This window comes from Centruroides sculpturatus, unplaced genomic scaffold, assembly GCF_000671375.1.
Source record: "Centruroides sculpturatus isolate CEXI.00-Female unplaced genomic scaffold, Cexi_2.0 scaffold950, whole genome shotgun sequence".
In the NCBI taxonomy this organism is placed as follows: domain Eukaryota; kingdom Metazoa; phylum Arthropoda; class Arachnida; order Scorpiones; family Buthidae; genus Centruroides; species Centruroides sculpturatus.
The window spans coordinates 96,038-121,982 of NW_019385096.1; the positions used below are offsets into that span (position 1 = coordinate 96,038).

The window sequence follows — 25,945 nt, forward strand, 5'->3', positions numbered from 1 at the left end:
CAAAAAAAAAACAAAAAATTTTTCGGAGGGCCCAAATGCCCGAGTTTTATGTAACGCTATGGAATTTGCCCGAGTTCTCTCGGGTTTTAAAGATTGCAGCATTACTTCTTGCCGCCTGCAGATGGCTGTGATTGGTCATCCATATTCAGCAAACGAGATCAACAATGCAGTTAAGGAGACAAATTCTCTGACTTTTTGACAATTTTTGACAAATTCCCTGACTTTTTGACAATTTTCGACAAATTCCCTGACTTTCCCTGACTTTTTCCAAACACTAATGAAAATCCCTGACTTTCCCTGACTTTCCAGGTGCGTAGGAACCCTGTAATTTGCAATGACACTGTTGCTGTAATGAAGTAATATAATTTACGTTGACATTATGAAACAAAACATGCTTCAACATACTCACAATTTAAGGACAAGCAGTGTACAGAAAAATTTGAAATAATGCGTCGTAGTTTGTGTACTCAGCAAAATTTATTTAGGAAGGCAAACTCGGAAAATGAATCATTGACCTTAGTTAGCTTGAAAGTTACTTATTTGTTGGCGAAAGAAGAAAAACCCTTTATGGATGGAAACATCGTTAAAGAGTGTATGATGGAAGCTGTTGGTGAGTTGTGCCCAGAAAAGTTGCAACTTTTCAAAATGATCAGTCTGTCCCGTAATACTGTTGCTCGTCGAATTGATGATATTGGAAACAATATTCTTCACCAGATTACTGGTAAAGTACAGCGTTTCACTCAGTATTCTCTCGCGATGGATGAATCAACTGATGTTAGTGACACCTCACAACTTTTAGTTTTTGTTTGTGAAGTTGACGACGAACTGAATGTCACACAAGAATTAGCCTCCGTTAACAGCATGCACAGCACTACAACTGGAGAAGATATCTTCAAAGAAGTACAAAAAACGTTGACAAAGTATAACTTGGACTGCAATCGACTCCAAGGTGTAACAATTGATGAAGGAAGAAACATGTCTGGTGCAAACAACGTTATGGTTGGGCAAATTAGAAAAGCTTGTGAAGATGCAGGAGCATCAGTACCAATTTTTCTGCACTGTATTATCCATCAACAAGCACTATGTATGAAACATGTCGATATGAGCTGAGTTTTAAAACCAGTTATTTCTGTCGTAAATTTTATTCAATCACATGCACTCAATCATCGCCAATTTCAATCTTTTCTCGAACAAATTGAATCCGAGAGTGCTGACTTGTCGTATTATACTGCAGTTCAATGGCTTAGCTGTGGAAAAGTGCTATTACAGTTCTTTAAGCTTAGAAATGAAATTAATTTATTTCTTGCAGAGAAAAATCACCATGAACCACTTTTATCAAATGCTGAGTGGCTCTGGAAGTTGGCTTTTTTTGCAAAGATGTTGTGACACACGTAAATAACTTGAACTTAAAGCTCCAAGGTAAAAACAACTTAATTTGTGATTTATTCACACAAATCAAAGCATTCAGAGCAAAGCTGGTATTGCTCGAAAGTCAAATAGATGAATGTAATTTTACCCATTTCCCGTGCTGTGAAGAATTGAATACAGAAACCGATGAACAATTTCCAACCAGATTTGCAATAAAAGTCATCGTGGATTTAAAACAAGAATTTCAAAAGCGATTTTCTGATCTTGACAGGAATTCAAAGGAAATTCGGCTGTTTCAAAATCCATTTGACTGCAATGGTGCAGACGTTTCAAGTCAGTTTCAAATGGAAATTATTGATCTTCAAGCTAACAATCAAATCAAGGATAAATACAAGGAAGGAAACTTGGTTGATTTTTACAAATTTTTGAATGCAAAAGAGTTTCCAAATTTAAAGCAATTTGCTTGTAAATTTATTTCTATGTTTGGGACTACCTATATGTGCAAACAAACTTTTTCCAGGATGAAGTATCTGAAATCACAGTACAAAGCAAATTTATCAGATGATCATTTGCAATCATTGCTTATAATTTGTGTTTCAGATTTTAATCCCAACTTTAAAGAAATTCTTCAGCAAAAAACACAGTTTCATCATTCCCATTAAAAGTTGCATGAAATAATTTTCTAATTATTATAACTTAGCCATGCTTGTTTAGTATTGGTGTATCTGTAATTAACTGTAAAAAATAAAATTTAATGCTGCCTTAGTCATAATGAGACTTTTTAATTCACATATTCACGTGGCCCACTGCAAATGTATTTAATTCCCAATCTGGCCTTGGCGTCAAAAAGTTTGGACACTTCTGGACTATAGCAACATTTGGATGCCACTTTGAAAAGAGTGGAACTTGGTTTCTCACATTAATTACTTCTTCAATAACTCAATAACACTCACAACAACCGCACAAAGCAGACTGAATAAATACAGCTAGCTAACACAGCTAGTTGATCGCATTGATATGCAATAGTAGTGACACTTCCAGTGTTGGGAATGACTATGAATACAGAAAATACTGACGAATATGGAAAAATAAAAAAACTCATCAAAATGTGATGAATATCGAATATTACGAATATAGAGGTTCCACTATACATTAAAATAAAAGAAAGAAATTATAAATCAAATAATTTTGATTTAATCTTATATCATCATTTTCATGAAGACAGTTTGAATGTATAAATAACACCTTATCTTTGCCAATAAATATATTTATTTCAAAACAAGCCTTTTCAGTCTGATTTACAGGCCATCCTCATGTTGAGAACGAAATTTGAATTAAAGCATTCCATTAATGGATTACAAAATTAAAAATTAAATAAGCAGCAGAATAACATAAAAATATAAAATATGTACATAGAAGTATTAAGAAATACAATTACTAACACATCCAATAAAATTACAATTTTAACTAATTAGCGCTCTTAGTAAATTTTTTAACTATAAACTTCCATGCAGAGGGAAGACTTTCAGCATCNCATAAAAATATAAAATATGTACATAGAAGTATTAAGAAATATAATTATTAACACATCCAATAAAATTACAATTTTAACTAATTAGCGCTCTTAGTAAATTTTTTAACTATAAACTTCCATGCAGAGGGAAGACTTTCAGCATCTCTCGCATTCAAACAGCCTGCCTGTAGTTTACTCCTATAAATCTAGTTCTTTTCAGCTGTCAACGCCAAAGATGGGAAAGATAAAGGTTCGATGATGACTGCCTCATTCCATTTGATTACAGATCCTTGTGCTTGCGCCATTTGGGACAGAATTGTTGCATTAGATTCCTTTCTGACTCTTCTATCCAAACTTCCTTATTGGAAGTTTGGATAGAAGAGTCAGGAAACTAGAGGTCTCTAAACTTTCCACAGCTTTGCCTTTTCTCAAAAAATGCAGGAACCCTAGACCTGGAACACCTAGGTTGTTTGCTTTCACTAAGATACATAAAACCAGTAAAGAAATAAGACTGGTTGTAGAGAAATGCAGAGGTCCCACGTTTGTATTAGAAAAGAAGTTGCATGAATATTTATCCTCCCAGCTGGGCATGGATACTCTAGTTGAGTGTGAACCTATGAAAGTGGTCAAAGATCTACAAAATATTTTGTTAATGGAAGATGAAGTTGCAACTGTTTTCAACTATGAGAACATGTATCCTTCAGTAAAGATAGAATCATGCGAGGAGGCACTTTTGGATTTCTTATACGGCAAGAACTCAGAGTTGCTTCATTATACTGAAGTAGAGGATCTGGCTAGATTGATGTGCCATGAATCTTGTTTTGCTTTTAATGGGCAGATCTACAGACATAGAAGAGGGGTCCCTATGGGAAGCCCACTCTCAGGGATCCTATGCAAATTGGTAGTTAGAGGGCTAGAAAGAAGAATTCTTCACAATTTCAAGGAGGATGTCGTTTATTTTAGCAGATATGTTGATGACCTACTTATATTATGGAAAAACAACAGTAGGATTAAGAATTTTTTGGATAAGATCAATGATAACAATGATAGCCTTAGTTTAAGATTGGAGCAGAAGAGTTCCTTGGATCTGCATTTTCTAGACATTGGTATTAAATTCAGAAAAGGCCATTTGTCCACTAGCATTTTTATTAAACCATCCCATAGCCCATTGTATATTCCCTCCCAATCCAAGGATCCGTATAAATATAGAATTGCAGCTTTCCGAGCTTTAATAAGAAGGGCATTTTTGTATTGTGACAGAATACAAGACAGGAGTAAAGAAATAGAATAATGAGCATGGCCCAGACCCTAGGTTATTGAAAAAGTGCAATTCTAGGAATAGTTAAGAAGTATGAGGCAAATGTCAAGAAAAGGTCATTTAAAAGTGCTCCTACTGGAGTCGTGAAATTTACATATAATGAAAGTATGAATAGCGTTATGAAAGAGGTTGCTGACAGAAAAGGTTCGAAAACGCTTATAAAAAGGGCCCCTAATTTATACAAAATCCTCAAAAATGATAAATATAGTATAAAGTCAGAAGAGAAAGCAGGGGTTTATAGAATTCCTTATGAGAATATGTAATTGGGCATTAAAAAATACTATATTGGAGTAACCACCAGGATTTTGGGACTTAGACTCAAGGAGCATATTTACAATATCAAAAAGGAATCTAATGTAACAAATTTGTCCCAAATGGTGCAAGCACAAGGATCTGTAGTCAAATGAAATGAGGCAGCCATCATCGAACCTTTATCTTCCCCATCTTTGGCATTGACAGCTGAAAAGATGCAGATTTATAGGAGTAAACTACAGGCAGGCTGTTTGAATGCAAGGAATACCATAAGTCTTCCCTCTGCATGGAAGTTTATAGTTAAAAAATTTACTAAGAGCTCTAATTAGTTAAAATTGTAATTTTATTGGATGTGTTAATAATTATATTTCTTAATACTTCTATGTACATATTTTATATTTTTATGTTACTCCATTGGTTATTTAATATTTTAATTTTATTTTTATTTTATCTTATTCCGTTGCTTATTTAATTTTGAATTTTGAATTTTGTATTTCATTGATGGAATCCTTTAATTCGAATTTGGTTATAAACCTGACGATGGCCTGTAAATCAGGTTGAAAACGTTTGNGTTTTGAAATAAATATATTTATCGGCAAAAATAAGAAGTTATTTATATATTTGGTGATTTGCTGAGTACTTTATGATGACAGTTTAAATGTTTATCATTTATGATTATCCAAATCCAAAAATCAAGAGTCAAGGTCAAAAGTTATCAATAAGCTAACTTAAAGTAAAATGATTGGTAATTGATTTACTACTGATAAATTCTGACTTTTTAGTTGAGAAAATGAACATAAATCACAATTTTATTAAATATTGTAAAATACAGTGCAGAGCAGAATTATATGCAGTGCAGTTTTTTAAAATCTTTTGAATTATTTAGAGTAGATGGACAAAATTTTACATGTCTTTCTATCATCATCTTCTAATGACACACACTAAATATCATTATGATCGATTAATCCACACATAAGTCACACAAAAATAGTCATTTCAGTATACAGGTAGCCCTTGGTTTATGCCGGTTCAATTTACACAGATTCACAATAACGCTGCTGCACAATTCCCCGATTTTTCCTATGCTAGATTTTGTCCAGAATTGACCAATCCTAGTGTGACACGAGTCCACTATGACACGAAGTGTCGTGGCAGAATCGTGGCTCATTGGAATTGGTCAGATCCAGACCAATAGAGAACATTCCACAAACCGTTAGATTTGAATGAGCTGTGGACCCGACATAGAGCTACAGAAGAACGACAAAGAAGAAACTCTAAGAATTATGAAAACGACCAATCTAAAGCGTATCCTTTCAACTATGAAAAGTTTGACAGATGAACTTTGTGAGTCAGACAATAATTGGGAGCAAAATGCAAATGTAAAAAGGAGCACCATCGCATCCATTCGACCATATTCTGAAATTCTTAATGAAAGAAAACAATTAAAGATGAATACTTTTTCTGAAAAATTTAAGCAATCCAAAATAAAAATTTTTAATAAAAATATTTCACTTTATTTTATTATCAAATACATTTTAAAAATTAAATTTATATGTATTTTGTATTATATTGTATTAATAAACAAAATTATTTGCTTATTTTTCACTTATGTAAAACCTAACCTTATACCTCACTGTAAATATGGGTTCATTTTACACCAATTCGATTTGCGTCGGCTTTTGTAGGAATGGAACTGCAGCGTAAACCGAGGGCTACCTGTATTGTCATAAATGTCTGTAACAGTGAAGTAATCACAGCAATAGTACAGAGAGACGAGAGTAACATGCCTTCCATATATAAATAATTAATTTGTTTTGAATTTTAGATATTCAGATGATCATCCATGATATTACTATTTTTAAAAATTCAATGCCTGAATTCATGTTAATCCATTAACAGATCTAAATGCTAATTTAAAAACAGTCAACTACAATGAGCTTATTTTTTAAACAAATATAATCTTTAAAAAGAATCACATCAAAAACACAATGATAATGTCAAGAAGAAAAACAATTCAGAAAAAAATTAAATCAACTCAAACTTGTCTTCGATTTGGTTAATAATAATCCTGCCATCGGACGGAAAAATTAACAAAAAGAAATTTTAAATGTAGCGTCGCCAGGGGCAGCTTCAAAATCTACATTTTCCAGTGCCTGTTCTATTGGGTTTTTCGGAAAGTAAGTTCGTTCTAAACCGTATTACCATTATATATTTTGACAGCTAGCATTTTAAAGCTTATTTGTAACAAATTTTGTTTGATTCTGTGCAATTGTTTATTTTTTGTGTCCCATCAAATATGGAAGATCAAAAGCAGCATTTTCAGCATATTTTGCTCTTTTATTACTTAAAAGGTAAGAATGTTGTTCAAACAAGAAAAAAATTGTGTGACATGTATGGAGAAGATGTATTGACAGAACAACAGTGCCAAAACTGGTTTACAAAATTTCATTCTGGCAATTTCAATATTGAAGATGCACCGCGTTCTGGATGGCCAGTTGAAGCCAATGAAAACAAAATAAAGGTACTGATTGAAGCAAACTGCTGAATAACAACATGTGAAATCACTAAGAGATTAAATTTATCAAATTGAACTGTTTATGATTATTTGAACAAATTGGTTTTGTTTCAAATTATGATATATGGGTTCCACGTGTTCTTAAAGAGAGATGCTCTCTTTGGTGGGATTAATTTAATTAATTAAGGAAAATTTATTTTTTTAAATTTAACAATTGATTCGAAAGTGCACTCATATCGAGTAAACAAATTGAGTAATATCATCAAATAGAAAAGGCAGCCAGAATTGATCAACAAAACAGGTGTTGTGTTTTATCACGATAATGTCAAATTTCACACAAGTTTGGCAACTCATCAGAAACTGTTATAACTTAGATGGGAAGTGCTATCATGCCAACCATATTCGCCAGATCGAGCACATTCAGATTACTACTTGTTCCGGTCTATATAAATTTTTTTAACTGTAAGACATTTACTTGAAATGACAATGTCAAAAATCACTTGGATCAGTTTTTTGTAAGCAACGGTCAAAACTTTTATGAATGTGAAATCATGCTACTACCAGAAATGATGACAACAGGTATTTGACCAAAATGGTCAATATATTTTTCAATAAAAGATTTATTTATTATAAAAATTTTGTTTTTTCCCCACAGAAAAAAAAACCGAAATTACTTTCCAAACAACCCAATAGTAGATATAAAGCAGAACTACCCCATTGGCCAGATGGATGGAAAGTAAGATGTCTGCTTATCACTGATTCCTGTTTGTGATTTTTAAAGGACTTTTTTACCTCTGGTGGCATGAAGCCTAAAAAGGAAGGCCTGTTGCCATGAATGTGTATGTGTATAGTCTGAAATGCAAAATAAATGGTGGTCCCTCTTTGACAGACTTGTCTTCAATTTGGTCAATAATAATCCCGCCATTGGACAGAAAAATTAACAAAAATTAAAATAAACAAACCATTTAATATCAGGCTATTTAAGGTTACAACTTGATTAATTATAAATTACTTATCCAAAGAAATTTGTATTAAAAAGTTAAGCAGTTAAAACCATCATTTCATATCAACATTAAAATTTACACTAAATGTTTTATTACATTTAATAATTTAGAATACTCTGGAAGAAAAGATTAACTTTGAATAGGACTTCCCACAACCATCTTTTTTCTTTAGCTTTTACTTTCAATGTAATAAATTACATTGAAAGTAATTTTTTTCTTTAGCTTTTACTTTCAATGTAATAAATTACATTGAAAGTAAAAGCTAAAGAAAAAAATTATAAAAATTAAAGAAAAAAGAAATAATGAATGCATTATGTTTTTTGTCACAAGAACATATCAGGCTAAATGCTTCAGTATTGAAAATGAATAAGAGTTAATATTTTAGTTAACTGTCAAAATGCAACTTAGCTATCCAAAGAGTAATTGTGCTATAACTTAATAAGTCTTAGCCATCCTATAATCATCATCAAAAAGAACCCTACTTCAAAAATTTAATTTGCATCTGTCTTATAAAACAGAGATGAGGGCCTAATAGAAATCTGTAAACTTCAAAGGAAATAACTTTATTTATAATTCTGTTTGTTGCCATAGCAACAATTTCAAATAATTAGAATAATAATTTCATTTTCAGTTTTATTAAAGTAACTATGCTATTGCTTTAAACAATTAATGAAAAAACTGTTGTTTGACAAATGGCTAAGAAATCCAGAAAAACTAAGACATTTCATAGCAAAAGAGCTACAAATTTCCCCGCAGTACGCAAATGGAGTATTAAATTGGTTTCCTGAGATATTGCCCTTTTCTCAAATGACAGGTTTTTATGGAAAATATGGCACAACAGCTCACAACTAAACCAGAAGACAATCAAGTCCAAAAATTGTAGCAAAATGTGTAACTAATCAAACAATGGCTGCATTCAGCAGACTCATCAGTTCCAGATATGTTGAGTATTTTTCTGCTGAACACCCTCTACAGCAGCACTATTTCAGAATAAGTTTGGTGTTTTCACATCACATTTAGTAATTCATTTAGTACTTCATTTATACTACCTTTTATTAGATGCAACTGATTAATGATAGCTGTGCCCATGCAAGAGAATAGTCATTATACATCAATACAAAAGTATTCATTGCAACATTAATATTCCACTAAAAAAAGGTATGTCTAATATAAATTTAAAAAAAATAAATTCATCTTTTAACTTAAATAAACAAAGTTCGTACATGTGAAAGTAGAAACTATTACTAGTACCACCACCTCCCTGTTCCAATGCATATTTCACTCATCATTCATCAGCATCATATTGCTACATAACAGCTACCAATTGAAACACCTTTAATAATAAACAACGCTTTTTGCTCACGACTGAAAATTAGACAGAATTAGATAACCCAACAAATAGGGTATAACATTTTTTTGCAGGGCTTGGTGTGATAAGCTCTGCAAAAAAATGTTATACCCTATTTGTTGGGTTATCTAATTCTGTCTAATGAAACACCTTTGTTTGATTACAACTGCTGTCTCTGCTGAATGCAACCAATGGTTCAAAAGGCTAAGCAAGCATGCAAGTATGAAATAATATAAAAACAAAAAATACCTACAGTGATTGAAAAACAAAAGTTGATACTTAAAACTAGGACTTTGAAATTGTATTCTTTAACTGGAAAGAATAATGCTTGTTTGGTTTTAGAAAACATATGTAAAGGCTGACTTCTCAACAATTCCAGGCTCATGCTATTATACAGCAATTGAAGAAGTTCTTCTGGAATCTCAGTCATCAACTGATGTCTAAAAGTTTGGCTCAAAATATCTGATACTTTTCAATCCACACTTCAAATTCTTTGCAGTGTGGATTGAAAAGTTCATCATTTGTGACAAAAGGAAATATTAATGAACAAATAAAAAAATGTCTTCTTCCTTTTTTTAAAAATTCATGGTGCCATACTTTATTTTGGCTGGATTTGTCAACAAAAGACTTTTTTTTTAACTCTCTCTGCCCTGTGGGCATTAAGAAGGTCTCTTTTAGCAAGCCCATTATGGTTTCAGCCAGGCCCACAATGGGGCAGCCAGGTGGTGAGGGACAAAGGTCAACATATCTGGTCAAGCCATCCCTGAAAAATTCCTGGGGATTTTTCAACCTGTCTGGATTCAATCCCAGATCCCCAGAGCAGTAGGCTTCCACCTGGACCGCTCGGCCATTCAGCTGGCAACAATTACTATGCAAAATCCACAGTAAGTTGGCTGGAACAGTACAGATTCAATTTTGTACCCGGAGACAAGAATCCACCAAACGTACCACAATGTCAACCCACAGAAAAATTCTGGTCTCTTGTAAAAAGATATATTAAAAAACACAACAAACAGCAAAAGACATTAAAATGTTATAATTATTTAAGTCTTAAATATTTTTTAAAAACGAACTTTTAAATAAAAGTAAAAACTTTCTGATTGCATTACATTACCTTCTGAATTTTACAGATTTTTATTATTACAGTCCTCAGAGTCAAAACATACGAGGGCTGTTTGGAAAGTTCGCGGCCTCAAATAAAACAACAAACAAAATAATGTTAAAACTTTTTTATTTTTTAATGTAGACTCCTTTGTTAGCAATGCACTTATTCCAGCGATGTTCTAGCTTTTTTATGCCATCACAATAGGTCGATTTGTCAAGGTGTGCAAAATACTCGTTCACTTCAGAGATGACTTCGTCATTTGAGTGGAATCTCTTTCCAGCCAAGAATTTTTTTAGGTTTGGAAAAAGGTGGAAGTCACTGGGGGCCAAATCAGGTGAGTACGGTGGATGTGGAACTAATTGGAAGCGAAGTTCGTTTATCTTTTGTTCAGTGATTCTGGCGGAATGTGCAGGTGCATTATCGTGGTGGAACAGAACTTTTTTCTTCTTCAAGTGTGGCCTCTTTTCTTCGATTTCTTTCTTCAGTTTTTCCAAAAGTTCACAGTAATAGACAGCATTAATGGTCTTTCCTCTTTCTAGGTAGTCAATAAAGATGATGCCTTTAGCATCCCAAAAAACCGAGGCCATCACTTTACCCGCTGATGGAACTGTCTTTGCCTTCTTTGGTGGTGGCGAACTGTGGTGTTTCCATTGCTTCGACTGTTCTTTTGTTTCAGGAGTGTAGTAATGGATCCACGTTTCGTCAGTAGTCACAAACCGACGCAAGAAATCCTGTGGGTTTTTCTGGTAGAAGTCCAAACACTCCTTTGACATCAAAGTGCGAACACGTTTTTGCTCGGCGGTCAGCAGATGCGGCACCCACCTTGCTGAGACCTTCGTCATACCCAAATTTTCGGTTAGGATGTGGTGCACTCGGTCGACAGAGATGCCTGTTGTCTCAGCTATCTCACGCGTTTTCAAACGGCGATCTGCTAATACCAAATCGTGAACTTTGTCGATGTTTTCTTCAGTGACAGCAGTTGACGGCCGTCCGCTGCGAGGGTCATCTTCCACACTCTCTCTGCCAGATTTAAAAAGGGCTGTCCATTTTTTCACAGTGGTGTACGAAGGAGCAGACTCTCCCAAAACTTCATCCATGTCAGCTTTGATTTGAGATGGGGTCAACCCTTTTTTCGTCAGGTATTTTATGACCGCATGAGTCTCCGTCTTCTCCATTTTTGACAAAGTATGTGCACACTGACTATCTGCTAAGCTGTCGTGGCAAAACTTTTTGACAAATCAAGCGGAAATTGGTATCGTATCTCTAGCACAGATGGCTGAATTATTCCCGCCAAAAATTAAATTGATCGCAGCGCCGCATATAGGCAAGGCCGCGAACTTTCCAAACAGCCCTCGTATTTTTTTAGGCTTGTAAAAATTAATGATCATCATTTCTATTACAAATGATCTCTTAAAATTTAAATATTTTAGTTTCTATTAACACTAGATTCTTTAGTGAAACAGTCAATGAAATTAAATATATTACAAACTACTCAAAGGAAAAAATTTAATAAAATGATAAACTATATATTTAAATGCAACAAATGTATTTTTGTAACACATACAAATTTTATAAATTTACTAATGTACTTACCTGTTTGATAATGAGTCTCATTACTAGAATAAGCTACTTGTGCTGTCTGAGGATAATATGTTTGAGCTTTCTCATAGGCAGTCTGTAATTTAACAAGATTTTCATTATATTTTTAACTTCAAAAATCTATATACTTTTTAATTATATTTATATATTTTGAGATAACATGTGAAATTCATAAAAATAGTATTGCAATTACCATCATCATTATTATTATAGAATAAATAAATATAACATAAAAGCCAATTGGAATGGCTATTAAGAACAAGTAAATTTTAGATTTTGAATTAAAAACATTTTGTAAATGCGTATAAAATTTTGGCACGCATGCGCCTTAACATACAGCATAGAAGCCGATCAGAATAGAGCCATAAGTGCACGTTTACATTAAAATTTTAAATATAAAATCGTGACATAATTTAAAATACATAAAACATGCGTAACATATAAAAATAATACGCACATAAAGAGGCCGACACATATGCGCCTTGATTCATATAGGAGGTGCAGGAAAAGAGTGTAGAATTATTGTTGATTTTTTAAACGCCTGTATAAATTAATCCAGATGTCCGGTAAGTCGAGGGTAGGGGAGTTGCACGGGGAGAGCAGTTTTGTGAAGATGGCCTCCCAAATATATATTAAGCTCCCTTCATCACAGCGTTTGAGTATTGCCACTCGATTCCAAAGCACTATGTGGTGTTGTTGTATCACCAATTTGGAAAGTTCCGTGTCGCAATTGCCAAGTGCCACCGAACGTTGGTGTTCAGATACGTGAGCAGCCAGCATTCTGGTAGTCGCTCCTATATAATTGGTGCACAGTCCTGATATTGGATTTTGCAGGGGAATAGAGTATACACCAGATTTTTCCAGGATGGAAATGGCATCTCTATCATTACACAAGATTCGTCGCAGACATGGTCGTGGGGCTACAGGTAAATGAAAACCATTCTGCCTAAAGATCCGGCAGATCCGGGCCGTGAAACGTCCACAGTATGGGAGTGAGGGACGAAGCGTTGTCCAATCCCTTGGTCTGTGTAATGTGGTGGCAGGGAAGAGAGACTGCATAACTCTATTTTTAACATGGATGTATTTGGAGGAACTAAATCCTGCCACGTACACCGCTGTGCGGACAGCCTCCAGTTCAGTATTGATAAGATGCTGTGTCGATGGTAGTAAGAATGCCTATCTGATCAAGGGAGCTATGGCCGCATTAACATATTGCTGTGGTTGACAGGCTGTGGCCAGTATTATGGGTGGGATATTGCCATACTTGTGATAAACGGAAAACTCCAAGCCTTTCTGGGATTTGTGAATGTGCAAGTCCAAGAAAGCGATTCTTCTCCCAATTTCCTTCTCCCAAGTGTATAGAGGTATACATTTTTGATAAGTGATGTTCTAATACCCGGAAGGAGTGTTCCGTATCCTGCCATGCCAAAATAATATCATCTACGTATCTTAAATAAATTAAGGGGTAAGCTATAGTGAGAGGGACTTTAAAAACGCTGTGTTCAATGCGCCACATGATAAGTTCTGCCACTACAGCTGACAGTGGTAGCCCATCGGCACCCCCTGTTTCTGCAAATAAATCTTTCCATTGAAGCAGAAGTAATTGTGCTCTGTAACAAAGAGCAATGCTTCGCGAACTTCTAAAACTTGCTGTGCAGTAAAGCCCTCTTTGATAAGTAAAGTATTGGCTAGTATCACCGCTTCGAAGTGCAGTACTGAAGGGTACAATGCAACAACATCCATTTTATAAAATGTGTAAGTATCTGGATTCAAGCCAGCCAGCGTAGCGCATAACCTTTCTTTAGCCGTAACAGATGAGGACACTACTTGGGAGGAGGGAGGAAGTAATCCATCTAGCAATCTAGCAAGTGCTTTTTCAAGGAAGTGTGTAGGATGGGACCGCTTATTGACTAAAGGCCTTAATGGCCAGCTCTCTTTGTGCGTTTTTGCCTCAAAGAAAAGTCTGGGGCAAGTGACGTTAGATGGGGGATCTGGCAAATTCTCTATTCAATTTTGAATTGCCTGAAGATGACGTACATATTTACGTTGAAAGCGCTTGCAAGATTAAAATATTTCTTTTAATTTTATTTAACGCCTCATAGTCTGAAGTTTCTTAATGAAGTTTTTGATCAATACTAAAATATACCACAAACCGAGCTATATTCCAATATACATCCCAGCTGACTCTAATGACCCATAAAAGTACAGAGTAGCAGACATTAGATCACTTCCTAAAAGGGCCCACACATATTGTAACAAAGAGCAAGACAAAGAAGGAAACAGAAAGAATAGCAGAGATTGCCAAGACACATGGTTATACTAAAAGCTTAGTATATAAAACAGCAAACAAGCAGAGAAACCAACTTGAAAATGAATTGAATAAAATTCCAATGAGGGTATTCCTCAGTGAGATGCCTCTCCCTACCACATTATTATAACATATGAACACCATATGCATTCTTTATATTAAGAAATTGAAACATATATTAATGCAAAAATTGCTTACAGATGTACACCAGATACATTGAAACTACTTTGAAATGAAAAATATCAGACAGACATGGAAAGAGCACTGGGGGTATATAAAATTCTGCTCAAAGATAACAGGTTTGATAGAAATCTTATATATATTGGGTCTACAAAAAAGTCTCTGAAGCAACAACTTCATGAACACAAAGCTGATATAGAAAAGAAGAGCAAGACCACCACCTTAGCTACACATGCCAGTAAGAACGAAATTAAGCCAGAACTACAACAGGCTACCCTAATATGACAAATGTGCCAAATAAACCAACTTAAGAGTTTGGAGGTGCTGGAGATATTTAAAGCAGACTGCCAGACCTATTTATCAACTTCAAGGATGAAAAGCAAATCTCAAAGGCATGGCAGGCTATGTTTGACACGACATTATGGTAAACAACATAAGTGCACCTGATTCAATAATGGAAGGAAAAAATTTATAATAAAGAAAATATTTGAAATTCAAATGTGTCAAAGTCATATGCATTCCAAAATAGAACACTACTAGAACTGGAGAGAGTCAATTTTAGAAGGCTCTACCTCAGGAAGTTGCTAGAAGTGGATTGAAAACATTAGTAATGTAATAGTTTTCAAACCATGTGCAAAGCACAATACTCATTTTGCACAATTGTGGTTAAGATGCTCAGAAGAGCATCTTAACCACATTTGGCCATTAATAGATAATATGGTCCCACAATAATTCCCATGAAAAAAAAGCAGAGGCGTACCTAGAGTGGAGCAAGTAGGTCATGTGCCCTGAGTGCCTTTCAAAGAGAGGTGCGCAGAATCGCCAATTATTAAATTTAAAAATCAAAATAAACCAATACATATCAAACAATCTCCTCTGTGACTCACATGCTTAGCAAATGAGTGAGAGGGAATGAGTGGTGTGTGCAGGTGGTGCACAAGCTCATTCGAATTCGACATTTCTCACACAGTTGTTTATTTTGTTTACATGTGATTGTGATTCTGATTTAAATACTCCTGAGCGAGCAAGCATTATTGAAGCTACTTGATTTGTTATCTAATTGTCAGTGTGTGGCTTGTTGAGCCTTGTTTTTTTTTCCTCTATCTTTTTCTCTTTCTTCCACCATTTTCCCTTCATAAATTTCACTTCCGGCCTTTGTTCTGTTGACCTCACCATAATTGGTTGACCCAATGGTCCAATGGGTCACTAGAGAATAGGGGGGGTGACACTAGATTGATCAAAGGGGATTGGCGTGAGAGGAAAGGGAAAAAAATCATCACTCGAGGAGAAGAGCTGGGAAGGAGAAGACAGCGATATCAAGGAATACGGAAAGAAAATCCCCCTGGAACAACCGAGGTTCAAATTTTTACCAGTCAACTCCTTTGAATCTTTTCTATCAAAATTCTATTCTTATTAATTCCATCTCAATCGAGGGCCCTTTCCTTTTTGTGTATTTTTAAGTTATAGTTAAGATAGATGTAAGTTAGAATAAGTTATAAAAATAATGTACTCGCTTCCATTGACTATGTCCAAAAGCAGCTCCAGGACCCTAGTATGAATTTTCATAATGCTGCCTTGGACATAAAAGCCCTCCGAGACTATTTTTCAAATGAAGGAGAGAGGCTAGTTAATGAGGCATTAAAAAGAGGATTCAATCTTTGCTAGGAATGGGATGTAGCCACGGAAAGGCGTTGAAAGTGAAAAAAATGTATGGCTGGAGAGAGTGCATCGGACACGGGGTTTATGGCTAAAGAAATGGAACGAGTAATGAAGAGATCACTGGATCGTATTGTGTGTGAAATGAGTGAAAAGTTTGCATGAAACTAATGCCAGATTTGGATTTCTTCTAGATGTTAAAACGATCGACATGTTATGGCACTGACGACCAAGATGTTTTAAAAAAGAAATGTAAAGAATTTGGAGATTTCTATGGTTGTGAGGTTAACAGGGAACAGTTATACGAAGAAATATTGGATGTTCAAATGCTAATATCTACCAGAAAAAACACCAACATAAAAAAATCTGAAGAGCTACTTGAATTTATTGTGCAGTACGGGGATGAAAATGTATTTCCGAATCTGCGCATTTCCATTCAAATTCTGCTCACAACTGCAGTATCCATCGCAAGTTGTGAGCGATCTTTCAGCAAGTTAAAATTAACACTTTTGCATTTGAGAGCTACAATGGGTCAAGAAATGTTATGTGACCTAGCTTTGCTCAGTGTAGAGCGAGAAGAAACAAAAAAAAACTGATTTTGAAAACATCAATATGTTTGCATCGCAGAAGGCCAGGAAGGTGCAATTGTAAATGTAAAGAATTTACGGACTCACTTTCGTTATAAAATAGAAAATAAATGTTTTGTAAGATTTATGACTATTTTATTTAGTGCATCTGTTTTTTATATTAAGATAATTTACAAAGGGATGCAACTTTGATGCGTGCCCTAGACAACATTTTCGATTGGTACGCCCCTGAAAAAAGTCACAACAGATGTAAACTCTCTCCTGATATCATATGAATACATATGCTTTATAGAAATATTGCCAAGAAATTATCCTCATATTTTCAAAAAACTAAAAAAATTATTAAATTTCTAAACTGTCTAAATATCTGTTTGTTCTTGACTCAAAGATATATAAAAAACAATTATTTATATATCTGTTTTATATATCTAAAAAATTGTTTTGATTATTATTATGTTATTATTATCTGAGCCACTCAGTTGCCAAATCGATTAATTCCACAAAACAAAGTATAAAAATTAATAATATAAATTATTTTTAATTACTTTACACTTTAAATTTAAATGAACATTATAGAATGTATTTTTATATAAAATAATATTAAAGCATAACTTTAACTTAACAATATATAAAACTAGCTGTTACCCGCGACTTCGCCCACGGCGGTTTTGCAAGCAAACCCAATTTATATTCAATATTTCAATAACCATAGTAATTGTTATATAACACCTACCGCTGAAGAGAATTGCCGAGAATCAAACGAACTATTTTCAATTTGATCAATTTTCGGGAACGTTTACAATCATTCTATAATCAAACCAATATGCAATAACAAATTCGAATTTAAAACGGTTCGAACATTTTTAAAATCGAAATGGATAAAAATATTTATAACAGTGTCTGAAGTGTTATCAATTTAATACACCTAAGTACTCAATGAAGACTAAACGTAGTTGAAAACAAAAAACCGCATCTAAAATAGTACAGTAGAAGCCGTTCTTCCGGTTAACCCTTAATGCTCACCCTCACCCCCCGCGGGGGAATTTCTAAAAATCCCTTCTTAGTGTGCGTTGCCATGGCGTACCCTACTAAAACGCAGATAAAAACAAAAAATCGCATCTAAAATAGTACAGTAGAAGCCGTTCTTCCGGTTAAGCCTTAATGCTCTCCCTCACCCCGCGGGGGAATTTCTAAAAATCCCTTCTTAGTGTGCGTTTTCATGACGTACCCTAACTGTGTACCAAATTTCACCTCTCTAGGTCCAGCAGTTTGCTCTGGGCGATGATGAATCAGTCAGTGACTCAGTCAGGACAAGTAATTTTATATATATAGATTAGTTATGTGAAAAATGTAAAAATAATAATGATTACATTAAAGATTTACAAATGGAGTTAATCGATTTTGCCTGTGAATGGCTCATTTGATTATTAAAACATTCTTTACAGCTTCAAAAGAAAAAGTCTTACCTGTTGTCTAGACGCATATGGATATGTAGTAGTAGTATGTCCGGTTGGTTGATAAGTTTCATACGTTGCTTGATTTGCCCGTGGAGCAGCAGATGCATATGGCTGAGCTGTATGTTGTACAGCATATCCTGCAGCTGCAGCAGCAGTTGCCTGACTGGTTGGGTATGTTGCTGCTGGAGCAGTGCTGAAAAAAAAGTATTTTGTTTAAAAACTTAATGGCTCTTAAATTTTATTCTTAGGTAATATTTGATATTAAATTACTTAATTTGAAATCAAAATTTGTCTTTTGCATTTTTTAATAAATACTACTATAGTATAAGAACTAACATTGTACTTTTTCAATTCAAAGATCACTTTTTATCCATTTTTGCTTGTACAAAATGTGTGTTGGAATCAATGATATTTTAAAATTACAGACCAAACAACAATCAGAAATCATTAGCTGAACATATAACACAATAACACATTATGCACCACTATCAAATCAGTTCATATGAACTTTGCTGTTAATGAGCATTTAATTTAAAAACTCTTCTTAAGCATTTAAATGATATATGATGTAATATTAAAGTTATATATACAGAACAGCATGAAAATAGAGCTGTCAAACATTACCTGTTCCATGGCATTTGTAATATTTTTCCAACTTACAAAACTTAATATGATAAATTGATTATTTAAAAATCTTTTTGATTTCAAACATATCATTTTGTATACATTAGTATTAGAGTATGAATCTAATCATCATCACCAAAGATTTATATTTTCCTACTATTGGTATGATTATCTTCACAGTGCAGTAAAAGCTTATTTCTCAAATGTTTTTGGTCTTCTTAATAGACTTCCTCAGGAAATTTATAATTTAAAAACAAATGAAAACCATAATTTATTCTAGAATCACTTGATTTGAATCAGTGGCGTGCCGTGACATTTGATAATAGGGAAGCTCTGTTTCTGTAAGAAGCCGACTTCCAGGGGGCAATCAGTCAGTGATGGTCTAGGGTCCATTCATATTCGTTTGTTCAATAAGCCAGTAAAAACCGTAGACTTCTCTAAATGTATTTTTAATTAATAGATTATCTAGCACACATAATAAATAAGCAAGTTCAATATAATTAACTCTGTTATATTAGATTTAATAGATTCTCTACACCCTCTAAATGCCAATTCTCACTTCAATAACATCTAATTAAAATATAATATATCTATTAGCCGTAACTATCTTGTTATAATTTTCAATATTTAATTTATATTGTGTACTAATGTTAAATTCTATTCTGATTTCCAAATTGCTTCAATTTTATGAAAGAATCAATGCAAGATTTACGATTTTCGTGTCTTTTGCCAGCTTTATTCAAATTATTTAAATCGTGAAAGCCAATCTCATTCCACACACTAATTTTATTTGAAAATAGTGGGGAAGGCCAATGAAACAATTTTTGCATTTTTATGCATCCACAAAGCCATTTTATATCTTCATAAATTTTATCACGAAAATGTCTAACAAATTTTTTTGTTGACATATTTATATTTAATTTAGGCATTGGTCTTTCTCTTTTAATAATGTTTTATTTTTCATTATATGGTCTCGAGACAAAACTTTTTGAAATAAATTTTCAATATCGCAATTACATTCTAAATTGCTACCCATAATATAAGGGCTAAAATTAAAAATATTATAAAAACTTACTTGTTAAAATAAAATGTGTGATGGATATACAATTATACATACCTGGTACAAAATATTCAATTGTATGAATATACTTTTAAAGAAAATTATAAATATAGTTTTGTGAAAAAACATACATAAAAATAACATAAAATAGTTTTTACATTTTAAATATTAAAACAATCCACCTAGTTAAAATTGCTCCCTACCAGTGGCTCGTGGATGGAATCAGAGACGGTCTTGGTAGGTGTGCGGTGCGGTGCATGCTTGCCAAATCCCGAGGGTGCCGATACCGGTTAATGTCTCTTTTGTCTCATCACTAGTATATCTCAAAGGACGCGACAGGGTTGTTGTAAATTTTAAACGTTTCTCATCATAGCTGTAAAAATCTAAATTTGTTAAACTTAAAAGTCATTTGTTTTCTAACTACTGTAATTCGTTTTAAGACCAGGTGTCCACGGAAATTTCCAAAATTTACAACTTTTAGTCACTTTCATTGAACTGGAAAAATTTCTGTCTTTATTACATCTAATATTACGAAGAAATCAGTCCACACTGTACTCGGTTAAGCTTTTGTTTAAGTAAAATTCCGGCTCTTTCAGCAGGGTTTTGTGTCCCCACTTCCCTAATCGCTTAATTATTTAACTACTTCTTAAGTAGAAATAAGTCAAAACCAGTTACTTTGTACTCGAATATTTCTAGTCTTGGGAAAAAAGTGGAGAGAAAAATTTTTACGACAACGGATACATAAATCGTAAATTTAAGGAAAATAAATTCTAGCGCTTTTTCTGTACCTCGTGCATCTCTCTCATTCATTAAATTTAGTTGTAAATGACGCTGTCAAAGTAACAGTTAATTTTTTAACATTATACAAGAATTGTACACATTTTTTTCTACATCCCCTTAAAGATGGGATATACGAAATCGTAATTTCACTGGTTTAACATTGAAATCCGTGAGTACTATAAAATCGGAAAGCAGAATAAAAATATCAAATATTTTAATGGATTTTTTTTTAACTCCTGTCAACTATACAGAACTATCATAAAAACATACCAGTAAATTCTTATCTGTTGGGTTAAGTTATAAATCTACTCGTTATTCACATAATTGAGCGATGGCGGCCAAATATCTAGCAGGCTGGCGGCTAACAGCCCAGAACCTGTCCCAGATAGAATTGGATGTGTTATATGTGTTGCATCCACCCAAAGTCCTAGGCTTCCAACAGCTAAACCACGTGAGGTTGGTGCTCTGTAAAGCGCATGCGCGAATCTGGCTTTTTGGATGCTGACAATACAGCGCTTCCACTCCGCCACTAATATTCAAATATACAATAGCAATCTTATCTTTTTTTTTCATGTGTAGTATAGAAATTTGTAATAAGATACATAATGCAGTTATAATAAAATATTGTGCGATTATTTTCATATAATTAAAATTAATATGTATTTATTTTTTAGAAAATACAAGGGAAGCAGTGCATCCACTGCTTCCAATGACAGCACACCACTGATTTGAATACTGTGTTGAACAACAAGATTAAAAAAATAAATTTTTTAAAATATACATTAATCAACTTATGTTTCCAAGTAACAAAGCAAAAAAAAAAAATGCCATGTAGATGATCAATATTCACAGAAGGGTGATTTTTATTCCAACTGTCCATTAGTTATCATGTTGATCCTTCTAGATTAATTCATCTGTGAAAATGGCAAAACTCTGGCATGCACATAAACACAGTAAAGTAAGAATATAACTTATTAAATTTAAAATAAACTAAAAACTTCTAAACTAACAATACATATATTCATTACCAATAAATCCATGACTTATAGGTAAAGAATTCGATCCCGGCCCTTATTTCTAATCCCGGGATTATACTTAGTCAATCTCAAAATCCCAGGATTATTTCAGTATTGAAGGTTAATAAAAAAAATAAAAAATAAGAAAATCTTATAGAAATCAGCTCTTTAATCAACAAATCAAAATTTAGACAAAAAGCAACGTAATTAAAATTTAGACAAAAATCAACGTAATTAAAATTTAGACAAAAATCAACGTATTTTATGGTATACACCTAGCTAATCTAATCACTCTAACTAATCAGACTTAGGGCTGTTTCACACTATGACTGACTGGACCGACTCCAAGTCATGTTGCCATGACAACAGCAGTCAACCGACCGACTGGTCGTTCCAGCCAGACAGATTTAAAAAGTTAANTAAAAAAAATAAAAAATAAGAAAATCTTATAGAAATCAGCTCTTTAATCAACAAATCAAAATTTAGACAAAAAGCAACGTAATTAAAATTTAGACAAAAATCAACGTAATTAAAATTTAGACAAAAATCAACGTATTTTATGGTATACACCTAGCTAATCTAATCACTCTAACTAATCAGACTTAGGGCTGTTTCACACTATGACTGACTGGACCGACTCCAAGTCATGTTGCCATGACAACAGCAGTCAACCGACCGACTGGTCGTTCCAGCCGGACAGATTTAAAAAGTTAAATATTTGTAGTTGGGTCAGAGCAGTCGATGAGCTACAGCCAATGAGAGCTTCGAAACTATAGGGTTGGCAACTAAATGATTGCGGATTTTAAATAAGAAGGAAAATTCAAAATTTTTGCTTAAAAATATAACTTTATTCAATTAGGTATTGTCCATTTTTGTCAATGACCTCTTGCCATCTTTCAGGCAGTGTCATAATTCCATGTTCATAAAACTTCTGATTTTTGCCAGCAAAAAACTGAATTAAATATGTTTTTACATCATCAGCGTCATTAAAAATTTTACCATTTAAGGAGTTTTGCATGGAACAAACTAATTTGAAGGCGCAAGGTCAGGGCTATATGGTGGATGTGACAACACATCCCAACCTAGCTCCAATAATTTTTGGTGAGTGACCAAAGATGTGTGGGGCTTTGCATTATCATGCTGGAAAACAACGCCCTTATGATTTGCCAATTCTGGCTGTTTTTCTTGAACTGCATTGTTTAGTTTGGCGAGTTGTTGAACGTGTACACATTTGAATTAATCGTTTGGTTTCTTGGTAAAAGTTCAAAGTACAGAATTCCTTTATAATCCCACCAAACTGAGAGCATCATCTTTTTTTTGGTGAATCTCAGCTTTTGGTGTCATCTGGGCTGGTTAATCTCACATCACCCACGATTTTTTCTGATTAACATTGCTATAAACTATCCACTTTTCATCGCCAGTAATCAGTCGTTTCAGAAATGGATCAATCTCATTGCGTTTCAGAAGTGAATCACAGATGCTAATGCATTGCATCAAATGAATTTCCTTAAGCTGATGAGGTACCCATAAATCCAGTTTCTTGACATAGCCAAGCTGTTTTAATTTTTTTTGAATGCATGTGATACATTGAGCTTCTGTGCAATCTCATGCGTTGTGCTATGACGATCTGAATCGATAATGGCCTTGATATGGGTCTCATCAACTTCAACTGGATGGCCAGATTGTTGAGCATTTTTCAGTGAAAAATCACCAGAACGAAATTTGGCAAACCAATTTTGACACTGCTTTTCTTTCGAGGCTTCATTCCCATATACAGCACATAACTTCTTGTGTGCTTGTGATGCGTTTTTGCCTTTTCGGAAATAATACAATAAATATGTCTAAAATGCATGTCTTGTTCTTCCATTTTTAAATTGGGATAAAAACGAAACTAAATAACTAATCGATACAATTTTTTTACTAAATTAAAGGTGGAAGTCCAAACAATAAGAAAACAATATAGGTTAAATGCTTTGAACACAATGACAAAACAAAAACATGTGCTAAGGCCACCTATTGACAAAATCTGCAATCACTTAGTTGCCAACCCTATACAACCAATTAGACTTTGGATATATGAAAACTATCGTATCAATCAAACATAACTTTACATTATATATATTTCTAATTTATTTAAATTTTCCCTTGTACCTTATTTCTTTCATAACTGCTTAAATTTTATATGGGAACACAAATGACTAATATATATATTAAAAAACATTATCAACGTAATGAGAAAAGATGGTATTAATTAAACTTTTCAGAAGAATTTATAAACAAAATAAGATAATTTCCACAAAGTTTAACCAAGTAGATTACAAAAATATTTTTAAAAATTAGAAAAACTTAAAACAATTTCTAACACCCATTCCGATTGGTCCTTACAAATTGGCCACCGACATATAATCATACTCAATGTGAATGCTTCTATTACTAATCGGTCTGATTATAGGATCGGTTGAGTCAGTCCAGTTGGTCATAGTGTGAGTGTGAAACAGCCCTTAGAGTCAGACTAACCAGACTTAAAATCACTCAGTCTTCATGTTAAAGTTATTCTTTTTCAAGCATCACTGAGATCTCTTTAAATTTACATAAATTGAAAAAACCTTTATGTAACAAACTATGTAAATAAATGTTGAAAATTAACAAAAATATCTCTACCAAAAAGATTGGCATATGGTGTTCTTGCTGCAATAGCAATTTTTGTTAATGTAACTGTACTTAACATTGACTAAATAGATGACTTTTATATAACAACCTATTAAGTAGGTAGTAAAATAAGTTTCTTAACAAAAAGTATTTTACGAGTATTAATCGTAAAATAATATTAATCAGTCACATTTTTCTTAAATATAAAGAAAATCAATCTAATAGGAACATTCTAATTTGAATTGCGAAAACATGATCTGAGAAATAACAACGCACCCAGTGTTTCATCACCAAGTCTGCTTCTCAATTTGTTGCACATATATGTAGCTGTTGAGAAAGTGCATTCAGGTTTGATGGAACTTGGAAGAATCGTTAGTAAATACTTATATGTCCTCTCTAGGTTATAGCTCCGAGTAGAATTTGAAGACTCATACAGGTTCATTTCTTTCTTAACAATTTTGGAAAAATCATTTTCATTTAGTGCTTCAGGAGACATCATTTTCATGCCGTTTTCTATTTCCAGCTGAAGCTTTTCTTTGAGTGTCAAATCACTTTTTTCTGTTAATTGTAGGCTCGACTTGCATATTTTGTTTTTCCTCTTCATCTTTTTTTACCATTTAATCTCCCAATTAATGAAACAATCTGGTTTTTTATCAGGACTTTGCTCAGACTTGTAAATGGATGCATTATTTCATCATCATCAGCCAAATTGTCACTATGTGGATTTTGTAGGTAGCATAAAACTCCTACTTTTAGTCTTTCTAAGTTATGGAACTGGTTCATTTTATTTCTAACATCCTGAATACTAAAATATAGCATGTCTCAATAGGTGGGTATCAGATATGTTCTTTGTATAACTTCTTAAAAAATAACAAGCAATTATTTATTGAAAATTGCCACAATGCTAGACTGCAATTTTTTAGTAGTGTCTTGCCTCTGTACATCATACTTTTCCTATTTGCAATAGAGTTGTGCCAGTCATCTATCTAACTCTATTGAAGACAAAATATGTGAACTAAAATAACATTAATATAGTTAATCAGGGCTTCCTGCCCCTAAGTTTTCTATATCTGATCTTAATTTTCATCTATCTAATCTGTTCTCGAGATTAAAGAAGGACAAACAGACAGGCAGTGGACAACAGTAGGGATTTATATCGTATTTTTGCAGATTGTCTGGCATTTCAATCATCCAAGGAAGACCATGAAATCATATATTTCTGTACAGTAAAAACCAACAGGCCAGTTTAAGTGAGGTTATACACAGGGATTGCAATTGCTGGATCCCTCATCCAGCAATCCAGCTGGATCCAGCGCATTCTTCGGATTGTTGGATTCAGCACCAGGTGCTGGATCCAACAGGCCGAAGTGCTGGATCCGCACCAGGTGCGGATTCCATATGTTAATTAAGTACAGTGGTACCTCAGGATACGAAATTAATTCGTTCCGAAACTGAGATCGTATCATGAAAATGTCGTAAGGTGAATCATTTTTCCCCATACGATTACATGTAAAACCAAATAATTCGTTCCAACACCAAAACACACTCAAATTAAAGCTAAGCAGTGCATTAAAAAAATATATGTATAGTAAGGAAAACAATGAAA

The 25,945-nt window shown here is 33.6% G+C and overlaps 1 protein-coding gene and 1 pseudogene across 3 annotated transcripts in view; one reads left to right on the forward strand and one right to left on the reverse strand.

Annotated features, from left to right (window-relative positions):
* Window positions 1-25,945, reverse strand: part of LOC111634619 (zinc finger RNA-binding protein-like) — a 96,006-nt gene that overhangs the window by 57,311 nt on the left and 12,750 nt on the right. For all 3 annotated transcript variants that reach the window (XM_023379448.1, XM_023379449.1, XM_023379447.1), the window contains exons 2-3: window positions 18,220-18,403; window positions 12,017-12,098 (exon numbers count right to left, since the gene is read on the reverse strand). In XM_023379448.1, coding sequence (XP_023235216.1) covers window positions 12,017-12,098; window positions 18,220-18,403 — 266 coding nt within the window. The remainder of the gene's footprint in view (window positions 1-12,016; window positions 12,099-18,219; window positions 18,404-25,945) is intronic.
* On the forward strand, window positions 16,221-17,121 carry LOC111634622 (annotated as a pseudogene).